This window comes from Salvelinus alpinus, chromosome 1, assembly GCF_045679555.1.
Source record: "Salvelinus alpinus chromosome 1, SLU_Salpinus.1, whole genome shotgun sequence".
Taxonomy (NCBI): Eukaryota; Metazoa; Chordata; class Actinopteri; order Salmoniformes; family Salmonidae; genus Salvelinus; species Salvelinus alpinus.
Genome location: NC_092086.1, coordinates 64,985,320 through 64,999,442, shown reverse-complemented (window position 1 = coordinate 64,999,442; position 14,123 = coordinate 64,985,320). Strand labels below are relative to the sequence as shown.

At 43.0% G+C, this 14,123-nt stretch overlaps 1 protein-coding gene across 1 annotated transcript in view; it reads right to left on the bottom strand.

Annotated features, from left to right (window-relative positions):
* LOC139583683 (ubiquitin domain-containing protein 2) overlaps positions 1-13,127 on the bottom strand; it is a 77,735-nt gene extending 64,608 nt beyond the window's left edge. Inside the window, exon 1 of the mRNA XM_071415021.1 lies at positions 12,904-13,127. Coding sequence (XP_071271122.1) covers positions 12,904-12,973 — 70 coding nt within the window. The 5' untranslated portion in view covers positions 12,974-13,127. The remainder of the gene's footprint in view (positions 1-12,903) is intronic.
* Positions 13,128-14,123: the final 996 nt, after the last annotated feature.

Below are 14,123 nucleotides of genomic sequence, written 5' to 3'. Positions count from 1 at the left end.
GCAGATAACCAATTATTTTACGATGTTTGGAATGAGACTAAGTTATATTCGGAAAATTATAACATTAATCTTAACATTTTCCGTGGTGCCCCGACTGCCTAGTTAATTAATGTTTACATGATTAAATCACGTAATAATTCAACCTAGAGAACTGATTTGATATAAATAACAGTCTACAAATTTTATGATAGTCACAGACACGACACTCACCTCAGTAAAAGGCACGACAGCCCGCTTGGAGTTTGCCAAAAGGCACCTAAAGGACTCTCAGACCATGAGAAACAAGATTCTCTGGTCTGATGAAACCAAGATTGAACTCTTTGGCCTGAATGCCAAGCGTCACGTCCGGAGGACACCTGGCACCATCCCTACGGTGAAGCACGGTGGTGGCAACATCATTCTGTATTTTGGTATTTTATTAGGATCCCCATTAGCTGTTGGAAAAGCAGCAGCTACTCTTCCTGGGGTCCACACAAAACATTAATAGACAACAGCTCAAGGACAGAACTAAAAAAATAATAATAATCAAAAAGGCACAGTGTTTACCGTGAGGCGTTGTGCCACGAGGTGTTGGTTTATCTGTTTTTTTAAACCAAGTTTGCTGTTCACTTGACCAATATGAGATGGAACGGAGTTCCATGCAATAATATCTAATACTGTATGCTTCCTTGACTTTGTTCTGAATTTGGGGACTGTGAAAAGACCTCTGGTGGCATGTCTGGTGGGGTAAGTGTGTGTGTCAGAGCTGTGTGTAAGTTGACTATGCAAACAATTTGGGATTTTCAACAATGTTTCTTATAAAAAGAAGTGATGCATTCAGTCTCACCTCAACTCTTAAAGAAGAGAGACTGGCATGCATAGTATTTATAGTCAGCATTAAGGGTTTCAGTGACTTCATTAGCTGTGGTTGCTGATGGGTATATGCTTGAATCATCAGCATACATAGAAACACATGCTTTCTTTAATGCCAGTGGTAGGTCATTAGTAAAAATAGAAAAAAAGAGAGTGGAAGGCCTAGAGAGCTGCCCTGCAGTACACCACACTTTACATGTTTGATATTAGAGAAGCATCCATCAAAGAAAACCCTCAGTTCTATTAGATAGATAGCTCTGAATCCAAGATATGGCAGAGGTTGAAAAGCCATAACACATGTTACGGTCAATAATATCAAAGGCTGCACTGAAATCTAACAATACAGCTCCCACAATCTTCTTTTTAAAAATGTATTTCAACCAATCATCAGTCATTTGTGTCAGTGCAGTACATGTTGAGTGCCCTTACATTTACATTTAAGTCATTTAGCAGACGCTCTTATCCAGAGCGACTTACAAATTGGAAAGTTCATACATATTCATCCTGGTCCCCCCGTGGGGAATGAACCCACAACCCTGGCGTTGCAAGCGCCATGCTCTACCAACTGAGCCACACGGGGCCTTCTCCATAAGCATGCTGAAAGTCTGTTAATTTGTTTACAAAGAAATAGCATTATATTTGGACAAACAACTTTTTCAAGAGCTGGCATCAAGCTTATAGGTCTGCTGTTAGAACCAGTAAAGGCCGCTTTACTACTCTTGGTTAGCGGAATTACTTTGGCTTCCCTCCAGGCCTGAGGACAAAGACTTTCCTCTAGGCTCAAATTACAGATATGACAGATAGCTGACTCTATAGCCATTCCTACCATCCTCAGTAGCTTTCCATCTAAGTTGTCAATGCCAGGAGGTTTGTCATTATTGATCGATAACACTTTCTCCACTTCTCCCACACTAACTTTACAAAATTAAAACTTGCAATGCTTTTCTTCTTTTTTTAATGCATGAATACAATGGCTCAACGTTTGCCCACTTTGCCAATGACGTAATCATTAAAAATAATTGGCAACATCAAATGGTTTTGTGATGAATAAGCCATCTGATTCGATGAACGATGGAGTTCAATTTGAATTTTCCAATAATTTAATTTAAAGTACTCCAAAGTTGTTTTTCTATCATTCATCTTGGATTCATAATACAGTTTAGTCACATCATTTCTCAATTTGCAGTAAGTCAGCCAGTCAGAGCGCCAGCCAGACTTAGCCACTCCTTTTGCCCCATCTGTCAAACAAACAGTTTTTCTATTTCTCATGAATCCATGGAGCCTTAACAGTTCTAACAGTCAGTTTCTTAACGGGTGCATGTTTCTCAATAATTGGAAGAAGCATTTCATAAATTCCTCAAGTGCAGCATCTGGATGCTCCTGATTAATCACATCAGAGCAACAAATATTTTTAACTTCATCCCCACGGCAAAATCTTTTGTATTATCTTTGGCTTTCCTGGATACAGTCACTCAATTGTGATAACTGCATCCAATGGGTATGGGTACAGATTTAGAACAAAGTTCTACAAATGTGATCAATACATTTGGATGATCTTGTTCCTGTAGTGTTTGTAAACACCCTGGTAGGTTGATTAATAACCTGAACCAGATTACAAGCACTGGTTACAGTGAGAAGCTTCCTCTTGAGCGGGCAGCTTGATGAAAACCAGTCAATATTCTGGCCCCCAAGAAAGGAGACCTCTTGGTTCACATCACATACTATCAAGCATTTCACTTTAGATGTGCCAAGTGAACCTGCAACCACAACACTTTAATAACACATGATCTTCTCTAAGCATTACAGGGATGTGGCTCTGAATATATACAGCAACACCTCCCCCATAAGCATTTATGTCTCTTATATAGATGTTATATTGCTATTGCTGTATCATCAAATGAATTATCTAACTGAGTCTCAGAAATGGCTAATATATTAACATTATCTGATGTTAGAAAGTTATTGATTTCATGAACCTTATTTCTAAGGCTACATATATAAATATGGGCTATTTTAAGCCCTTTCCTGGGTAGCTTATCAGAGATAGACATAATATGGAAAAGAGAAAACAAAGCAAGAGAAAAAAATATATACATTCAGCAGTGTGTGTGCTGCGGAGTTCAGCAGCTACGAACCCATTGGCTTGGATCTCTCATCCCTTCTGGGCTTCTGGGAGGGAGGGTGGACAATGAGCCTGTGGCGATGTTTTTCAGCGGCATCGACTGGGAGAGAGAAAGATGAACGGAGCAAAGTACAGAGAGATCCTTGATGAAAACCTGCTCCAGAGCGCTCTGGACGTCAGACTGGGGTGAAGGTTCACCTTCCAACAGGACAACGACCCTAAGCACACAGCCAAGACAACGCAGGAGTGGCTTCGGGACAAGTCTCTGAATGTCATTGAATGGCCCAGCCAGAGTCTGGACTTGAGACCGATCAAACATCTCTGGAGAGACCTGAAAATAGCGGTGCTCCCCATCCACCTTGACAGAGCTTGAGAGGATCTGCAGAGAAGAATGGGAGAAACTCCCCATATACAGGTGTGCCAAGCTTGTAGCATCAGGGCCTCCCGAGTGGCGCAGCGGTCTAGGGCATTACTACAGACCCGGGTTCATTCCCGGACTGTGCCACAGCCGGCCGTGGCCGGGAGTCCCATAGGACAGCGCACAATTCGCCCAGCGTCGTCCGGGTTAGGGGAGGGTTTGGGCTTTACTTGGCTCGTCGCGCCCTAGCGACTCCTTATGGTGGGCCGAGTGCCTGCAGGCTGACCAGGGCGCCAGTTGAACGGTGTTTCCTCCGACACATTGGTGCGGCTGGCTTCCGGGTTAAGCTGGCAGGTTTTAAGGAGCGCGGTTAGCGGGTCATGTTTCGGAGGTTGCATGACTCCACCATCGCCTCTCCCGAGCCCGTTGGGGTGTTGCAGTGATGAGACAAGATCGAAATTGGGGCGAAAAAAGGGGGTCTGAATACTTGTAAAATGTGCTATCATTTCAACAACAACAAAAAATTATACATTTGCAAACATTTCTGAAAACCTGTTTTTGGTTTGTCATTATGGGGTATTGTGTGTAGATTAATAAAGGGGGGAAACTATTTAATCAATTTTTAGAATAAGGCTGTAACGTAACAAAGTGTGGAAAAAGTCAATGGGTCTGAATACTAGGCTTGGGCGATATACCATATACCCAGGTATTTAGACACACCAACAGTATGATTTTCAATACCGTAAAATCAGTGTCTATTTTTGGGGGGTGGGGCCCACTATAAGATAACCATTTAAGATGTGCCAAATAAATTGCATCCAGCTCAGGGCTTCAGCTATGAATTTGGTTTGCTAACTTGCTAGCCAAGTGGCTATATGGCAAAATCAAGCTTCTTGGTTAAAAATCCCTGTTGCCTAAATTGTTTTGTGTGTTAAAAGAAATAGCACCCCTTGTGTGCACTTCCGGTAATACCGTATGGTACAGAAACCGTATGAAAATCTGGATACCGCTCAACCCTAGATCAAACCCCACCCTGAAATGCCAGACTCAACACAGAGTAATTAAAATAAATACAGTCACCATTTAAGAGCACTGAGGAAATGTGGATAGCTCGTCCCTCATTACAACACTTCATCTTGGCATGGTTTTCAATACTCATTGTCCCTCCAGTCTTGCAACTGAACTTAGCCCCAGTCCCACTATGATATGATAGTATGAGGGCAGTCAGGAGGACACCTGGGGACTAACATGCCTGCCAGTGTGACAAGTACAGGACAGCTCATGGCTCTATAAATGACAGACTGAGATACATCTAACATAAATCATGTCTGTATGGTCTTAGATAGCCATATATGGAGATATCGATATAGAATATGACTCCGGTCTGGTCATAGCTGCTGTGGGTCATGATGACAGTAACACAGGATGTTGGTAGTGGTACATGAGGGGTTTGTATCTTCTTGCTCTCCCGACTACTGATTATTATGACCAGCAATAACGTCTCCTGTCCTGGTCTGTGCAACAGGCCGAGGGAGATTACAAATACACCGGAGTTCTATTTCACTGGCTGTATATTTTCCACACAACCTTGTCGCAATGATGACTGGGCCGCACAGGTGAGGCAGGGATGGCGTGAGGAGGTCTGGAGATCCCACACACAACGCAGCACTGGCAGGTGGCTCTGGTTTCACCTCACAACACACACACCAGGGTGCCTTGCTCAGCCAACCAGAGTTCCTCAACAATAGTGTGAACTGTGACTCTGCCTTTGCTATTCATAAATCATACAACGTAGTTAAAAAAAATAATCTAATCAAATTGTATTTGTCACATGCCAAATACAACTGGTGTAGACTTTACGGTGAAAAGCTTGCTTACGAGTGCTCCTCAACCATGCAGAGTTAAAAGAATAAAATATTAACAAGAAATAAAATACACAAGAATGGAGCTATATACAGAAAGTACCAGATCAATGTGCAAAGGTACAATGTATTTGAGGTAGATATGTACATGAAGGCAGGGTAAAGTGATAGATAATAATAAGAGTAGAACAGAGTAGCAGCAGCAAATTAGTGTAAAAGTGGGTCTCAAGCTAGCCCCAAGTCGTTATACATTTTATTTATTTATTGTGCATTTTGCCATTTGCCTCAAGACTCCTGAAAGCTTTGTTGATCACGAACTTTCTTTACCCAACCGTGGGAAAGACTGTTTGTTCCCACACTCGGGACTCTGACTCTCTATTGGCCTCCCATCCCATTCTAAAACACCTCTCGCCGGCATTGTATTCATGTTACGTGATGTAATTGCTATACAATATGATCTTGTTGCCACCTGATGCACATTCAGATGTCATAAATCAGCACTGCAGATCTCTCCCTTCCCTGTCCTCTGCCGTGCCTTGATTGTATCACTGTTGATTATATCTGGAAATGTGCATGTACACCCTGGCACACCTACTGTTGATAGCCCCAATTCTGACTAGTGCTTCACTGATTTCTACTCCCGTAAAAGCCTGGATTCTCTGCACGTTAACACTAGAAGCTTATTACCTAAAATGGATCAATTGAAAGTGTGGGTTCACAGCTCCAATCCAGATGTGTTAGTCATTACTGAGACGTGGTTAAGGAAGAGTGTTTTGAATACTGATGTTAACCTTTCTGGTAAGACAGATCTTCCAAAAGTGGGGGAGCGACAATCTTTACCAAGGATCACCTTCAGTGCTCGGTTGTCTCCACCCTGTCTGACCCCAAATATTTGATTGCTGGTTTTAAGTATTAAAAACTTTCAAATAGCACTTTGTTGACTGTTGCTGGGTGCTATTGTCCTCCATCAGCACCGGCATGTACCCTACCTGCCCTAAGCTCTCTCCTGGCCCCTTACACTAAGTCTGAATTTGTCCTGCTAGGTGACCTAAACTGGGACATGCTTAAGGAGCAGTTCTATCTCTGTGGGTCTAACCTAAAGAAGTTCTGGAAAACGGTTAAAGACCTGGAGAATAAACCCTCCTCCTCACAGCTGCCCATGTCCCTTAATGTTGATGATGTGGTCGTTACTGACAAGAAGCACATGGCTGAGCTCTTTAATCACCACTTCATTAAGTCAAGATTGCTATTTGATTCAGCCATGCCTCCTTGCCCGTCCAACATTCCCTCATCTCCCACCCCTTCTAATGCGACTATCCCCGATGCTTCTTCCGCTTTGTCCACTGCCCAGCTACAAAGTTTCTCCCTGCAGGCAGTCACTGAGTCCAAGGTGCTAGAGGAGCTCCTGAAACTTAACCCCAAAAAAACATCTGGCTCAGATGGTTTAGACCCTTTCTTCTTTAAGGTTGCTGCCCCTATCATCGCCAAGCCTGTCTCTCCTCTCTGGGGAGGTTCCCATTACTTGGAAGGCAGCCACAGTTCATCCTTTATTTAAAGGGGGAGATCAAGCTGATCCTAACTGTTATAGGCCTATTTCTATTTTGCCCTCTTTATAAAAAGTGTTGGAAAACTTGTCAATAATCAACTGACTGGCTTTCTTGAGGTCTATAGTATTCTCTCTGGTATGCAATCTGGTTTCCGCTCAGGTTATGGATGTGTCACTGCAAACGTAAAGGTCCTCAATGATGTCACCATTGCCCTTGATTCTAAGCAATGTTGTGCTGCTATTTTTATTGACTTGGCCAAACGTTTGATACGGTAGACCATTCCATTCCTGTGGGCCGGCTACGGAGTATTGGTGTCTCGGAGGGGTCTTTGGCCTGGTTCGCTAACTACCGCTCTCAAAGAGTGCAGTGAATAAAGTCAGAAAATCTGCTGTCTCAGCCAGTCACCAAGGGAGTACACCAAAGGTCATGTGGTTTGGTAAGAAAAATGCCCCTCTCCCCACAGGTGTGATTACTACCTCTGAGGGTTTAGAGCTTGAGGTAGTCACCTCATACAAGTACTTGGGAGTATGGCTAGACGGTACACTGTCCTCTCAGCATATATCAAAGCTGCAGGATAAAGTTAAATCTAGACTTGATTTCCTCTATCGTAAATCGCTCCTCTTTCACCCCAGCTGCCAAACTAACCCTGATTCAAATGACCATCCTACCCATGCTAGATTACAGAGACATAATTTATAGATCAGCAGGTAAGGGTGCTCGAGAGGCTAGATGTTCTTTACCATTCGGCCATCAGATTTGCCACCAATGCTCCTTATAGGAAATATCACTGCACTCTATACTCCTCTGTAAACTGGTCATCGCTGTACACCCATCGCAAGACCCACTGGTTGATGCTTATTTATAAAACCCTCTTAGACCTCACTCCCCCGTATCTGCAACCCTAATCCTCCAACACCCGTTCTGCCAGTCACATTCTGTTAAAGGTCCCCAAAGCACACACATCCCTGGGTCGCTCGTCTTTTCAGTTCGCTGCAGCTAGCGACTGGAACGAGCTGCAACAAACACTCAAACTGGACAGTTTTATCTCAATCTCTTCATTCAAAGAATCAATCATGGGCACTCTTACTGACAGTTGTGGCTGCTTTGCGTGATGTATTGTTGTCTCTACCTTCTTTCCCTTTGTGCTGTTGTCTGTGCCCAATAATGTTTGTACCATGTTTTGTGCTGCTACCATGTTGTTTTGCTACTGTGTTGACATGTGTTGCTGCCTTGCTGTGTTGTTGTCTTAGGTCTCTCTTTATGTAGTGTTGTGTTGTCTCTTGTCGTGATGTGTTTTGTCTTTTTATAATTTTTTAAATCCCAGCCCCCGTCCCCGCAGGAGGTCTTTTGCCTTTTGGTAGGCCGTCATTGTAAATAAGAATTTGTTCTTAACTGACTTGCCTAGTTAAATTTAAAAAATGGTGTATGCATGTGTGTTTGTGTTGGTATGCGTGTGTGTGTGTGTGTGTGTGTGTGTGTGTGTGTGTGTGCGTATGTAGTGAATGTGTGTGGGAGTGTCAATGTAGTGTGTGTATAGTATATGTATATAGTCTAGTGAGAGTTTGTGTAGGGTCAGTGCAAGATAGTTTGGGTACCATTAGTAGACTGTCATTGTAAATAAGAATTTGTTCTTAACTGACTTGCCTAGTTAAATTTAAAAAATGGTGTATGCATGTGTGTTTGTGTTGGTATGCGTGTGTGTGTGTGTGTGTGTGTGTGTGAGTGCGTATGTAGTGAATGTGTGTGGGAGTGTCAATGTAGTGTGTGTATAGTATATGTATATAGTCTAGTGAGAGTTTGTGTAGGGTCAGTGCAAGATAGTTTGGGTACCATTAGTAGACTATTTAGTAGTCTGGCTATTTAGCAATCTTATGGGTTGAGGGTAGAAGCTGTCTCAGAGCCTGTTAGTTCAGTCCCAGGGTCCCTAGCTTGGTGATGAGCTTGAGGGGACTATGGTGTTGAACGCTGAGCTGTAGTCTATGAACAGCATTCTCACATAGTTATTTCCTCTCTTGTTCCGTTGGGAGAGGGTGGTGTGAAGTGCAATTGAGATTGCGTCATCTGTGGATCTGTTGGGACGGTATGCAAATTGGAGTGAGTCCAGGGTGTCTGGGATGATGGTGTTGATGTGTGTCATGACCAGCCTTTCAAAGCACTTCATCATTACAGATGTGAGGGCTACAGGGCGATAGTCATTTAAGCAGGTTAAGTTAGACCTCTTGGGAACAGGGCGGTCAGCTTGAAGTGTTGGGATTACAGACTGAGACAAGGAGAGATTGAACATGTCTATGAAGACACCTGCCAGCTGGTCTGCGCACGCTTTGAGAAAGGGCCTTGGTATTCAGTCTCAGCCTTGTGATTGTTAACCTGTTTAAACGGTTTGCTCACAAATCCGCCACAGAGAGAGATTATAGTCATCCGGAAAAACAGGGGCATTCCACGCAAGGCAGAGTGTCATATTCCTCGAAGCGAGCATAAAAAGGAATTTAGGAGTTGCCCAGTGACGCAGAACTCGTGGCTGGGTTTCCCTTTGTAATCAGTTATCGAATGCAAGCCCAGCCACATACGACGAGCGTCGGAGCCGGTGTAATAGGATTTGACCTTCCTCCTATATTGTCCTTTTGCACGTTTGATGTCTCGGAGGTCGTAGTGGGCTTTCTTGAATACGTCCTTAGAATAAAAGTGGTCTTTAGCGCCCCTAGTGGCGCAGGAGACTTCTTGGTAGAAGTGAAGTAGGGCGGTTTTAAGTCTCCCCGTGTTAAAGTCTCGGTTTCTTGTTTGTTTATGGCCCCATACAGTTCGTTGAGTGCCAGAGTGGTGTTGGCTTGTGGAGGGATGTAGACAACAGTGATAATTACAGATGAGAACTCTCTTAGTAGATAAAAAAGGTCTGTAGCTTACCATGAGGTATTCTATATCAGGTGAGCAAAAGCTCAAGATTTCTTTCACAATTGAAGCAGAACACCAGTTGCCATTTATGAGGGGGGAAAAAAAGAAAAGAAAACACTACCTCCTTTTAACTTCCCCGAAGCCGCCGTTCGATTCTGTCGCTGCATGAAGAATCCACTGAGTACTACGTGCATAGCGTTATCAACCAGCCACGTCTCAGTAAGACATAATTTTGCAACTTTTCAAGTCTCGCTGATGGACAAGCTTCGGTCGAGTCTCCCATCTTATTCTCGAGTGACTGGACATTTGCCAATATAACTGAGGGGAACGCCATTTGATTCGCTCTTCGCCTCAATTTCACCAGGACTCCACCTTGTCTACGCCTGCAGTGTTTTGGCAGCCCATGGAACAAAGGAATAGGGTCCGGTACGAACAGTGGAACAGCTGAGGCCGAGTTGTAGTTGAAGTAGACATTGAGGTTAGTAACTGTTGATCTGATGTCGAGAAGTGCTTGGCGGTCATATGTGATAATAGTATGAACTGTACAAAAAAAAGTAAAGATAAAGACAAAAGTCACTATATAGCAAAGTTGGAACTCGTAAGATGTCGCCCTTCTCCGTTACTGTATCGCATAGGGACAAGTAAACCAAATATCTTGTTTGTATTTTCCTTGGATTCTAAGCCAATGTCGAGACTTGCCAGTGATTTCTAAAGTGACTTGTTTTAGCAATTTTAAAACCATTTTCCTGCAATTCTATATTGTTTCTCAACAGGGAATCCATGTGTACTTGACAGAACACAACCTTTTTTCTTAGGTTTTTGCCACAATAAATGAAATTCAAAGAGTAGATTGGACTAGTTTCTCTGACTCGATTACAAATCTACCACCTTCCCTCAAAGTCCCACCCACAGTGATTGATTTGATAGGGTTTCAGACATGCCACTTTGACTCAAACATCCTGCCCCCTCCACTGACAATCCCACCCACAGTGATTGATTGACAGGCCAAAGTGATAAAGGGATAGGTCACCCAAATTACAAATTGGTTTCCTTACCCTAAGTGTCCACAGCCGCAGAGTCAATAAAATACATCATTTGAAGAACAAACATCATTGTGACAATTCATATCTTGCAGTAAAACTCTAAATATGGCTTTAATCTCAATAGAAGACAGGTTTAATGTAAAAAAAATGTCATGATCAAATAGGCCTGGCCGATATCCAACACACCACACTGAATTCAGTCATTTTAAATGATAAAAGTCCCATCGTTCTACTCAATACCGCAACTCATTTTTACCAATCTGGGAGATAAAGTCGTTCAAGTAATATTCAATAAATTTAGCTGTGTATTTCAGATGGAATCAAGGCATTAGAATGTCCCAGAGGCCACTATAATAGAGCTCGTTCTGCTACATGGTTAAAACTATCATTTTGATCTCATGGATGGTCAGTCCTTACATCCATAGCTGTCTACGAATTTGAGAGTGGTTTTATTTCTCAAGCCCCTCCCTCAGCTATTTACCAAAACTAGTAGTGGAGTGATGGCTTTGTTGTTGTTTGAACTCTCGATTGCACCCTTTAAATAAAAATAAAAAAGATATTTATTTAAAAACCTGTTTCAAGAAATCATAAAATATTTCGACAACCCTGTTTGTAAACTTTCAATTTATATAAAACTCAACTGTTTATATTTTTCAGTGACTAAGACCGATGTCTCACGGTAGGGTGGGACATGGAAAATAGGTCAACTTTGAGCACCTCCACTTCCTGAATGTTTTGGCATTCGGGTACAAAAAGTCACTTTCTGACCACTTCTGCCACGGACAAACATGTTTGGAAGGTTCCGTCAAATCAAAAGGGGTGCCGTCAGAATGCGATTGAATTCATATAGAACAACCCCCCTGGGTTAAGCCTTTCCCTGGATGGATCCCTATCTTGCTCTCCTCATCTCGCTCTACTTTACATCATTATGTAGAATCTTGACAGTTGCAAGTTACATTAGCTCCACAAATGTTCAACAGTGTACATTTGCATACAACACAAACGTCACTAGCCTGGGTGCATGCCAGTCTGTTTCTGCTCTCTTGCCAACTCCTCATGGCAAGGAGTGAAATGTTAGCTAAACTAACTGGTACCCAGGCTAAAACTTTGCTTCCTGGTTATAGCAATATAACAGTGTGGGCCTAATAACATGTGGTAACACAGTGATCCCAAGACACTGTTGCATTGGGAGGCCCACCTCAGGGACAAGTGCATTGCCTAGGTGTGCCATGCAAACATGAAGAAGATCAATAACTTTTATCTATGCAAGGAGACAACATTTACACTTCTTCTTTGTCTGCCTGTACAAGCCTCATCCCCACAACCACAAGCTCAATCAAACCATGTTACAATCATAACAAAAACAACATATGCAACATTAGACACCGGAAATCCCGACTAGGTGAGGAAATAACAACGTGAAGTAGGGACCCGAGGGTCGTAGGAGACCAACCAGCAGATTAATACCAGTCTCTCATTCACAAAGCCTTGGATACAGTGTGCTACATGAATGAACACGGTGGCAACATAATATCCATTAACTATGCGTCACTGAGATATGCAGATATTGGTTATTGTTGAATACAGCGATAAAGTACAATTAACGGAGACGTAAACGCGCCAAGCGGTGGCGTTCTCTCGAAATCTAGACCCACCACCACCGGTGTTTTTGGTGCAACTCCCCCATCCTCTTGAGTCCTGCAGTTAACGTTAGTTGAGAATAAAAATTGTACGCTCCCCCACTTTAGAATGTCGAACCCCAAGAAAAGACGCATGAAAATGAAACAGAATTAGGCAACAGGATTGCAAAAAAAATGCATCTGAGAACAAAGCAAAGCATTATTGTTTGTGTTTACTATTATGATTTTATACATTCTTGTGCCAAACGGTGACCCACATTTAACGTATTATGTAGCAAGATAGCTAGCTAGCATGCTAACCGACTGGCTAACTACAACATCAAACGCCTTCATTCAAAGCAGACAAAGGCAGTCATTTAACACCGAACAGTAGGCATTTTCAAGATCATAAAATGTTGCCTAGCTATGAAGCTATTAGCACGAGGCCAGATGGGCTATCCGAGCTGATTGATAGTCGTGGCCGCCACGATGTTCTAGGCGGCTGCAATAAAGGAAGACATGGGGAGGCAAGACGCATGAAATTGGCATGTACCAAAAAGCACCAACTATAGACCAAATACCACCCCGACGTTATGTAACTTATTTCCTACCTCCAGTTCCGTCAGAGTTTTCGTTTAGACTGCCTGAAGAATCATGGTGACTGCCCACACAACCACCCATGGATGTTTTAACTGCGCTACCCCCGCAGACCCTCTTGCTTTCTTTTCCCCCTTCCTCAACTCTTCATCTGAGAAAATAAATTGACAGGGCGCGAGCATCAGCTGGGAAGAGGCGGAGTGAGCACACATCACAAGGTGACTGCTTCTCACTAAGAAAAGAGGGGGACTGAGAAAGGGAGAAATATAGGTAAGGAATGGGCGGGTGAGAGGGGAGGACAAGGGAGAAGACTCCGGGAAACCACTCAGCATAGTGTAACTGAGATGAGAACAGGTTCTATCTATAAGGTCCAACTCCAGGTGTCATTAAAAAAACACCTCCCCACTTTTAAACATATTTTCACATGACCCTCCCCTTCTACTGTAAAAAATCGTAATTGAACACCCTCCCCCCTTTTTATATTTAACTAGGCAAGTCAGTTAAGAACACATTCTTATTTACAATGACAGCCTACACCAGCCAAACCCAGGCCAATTGTGCACTGCCCTATGGGACTCCCAATCACAGCCAGATGTGACTCAGCCAGGGACTGTAGTGATGCCTCTTGCACTGAGATGCAGTGCCTTAGACCCCTGCACCACACGGGAGCCCATTGAATTAAAGGTGCTTATTTAAATTTTTGCATTGTAATTTCAGAAAATGTCCATAATATATCTGGCGGAATGATAGTGTTAAACAGTATTAGTTACCCGCCAGTGTTGTGATTGGTTGTGATAATCTCCTATTGATTTCTCCAGCTAGAGCAGCATCTGTTGTCAAAATCGGAAAGCTGTTCTGCCTTTGTGGCTGTGTTATCTAGTGGAAATCATTCTATAATTTCCTGGTTGCTAAAATTCTACACTGTTTTCTCAATTTCAGTTGATCCATAATGATTATGGCACAAGATTGCAAGAAAAGGCAGTTTCAGGTGTTTTAAAAATGCATCCTCACGTCCATTGTGCCCCCTCTAAAATAATGAGTGCATGACGCCCCTGACTGTAAGCGACCCTGTGTCTAAATGTGGATATCGACTTTTCCACGTAAGCTTGCTTTTGTGGCACTGTCGATGCTACCCAAGGCTTTGGGCCAGAAGGGTGAAGGTTCGCCGACCACCACGAACAAGACTCTCCCTGTCTGTCTCATTACAATACAATCAGAGATGACTGCAAATAAT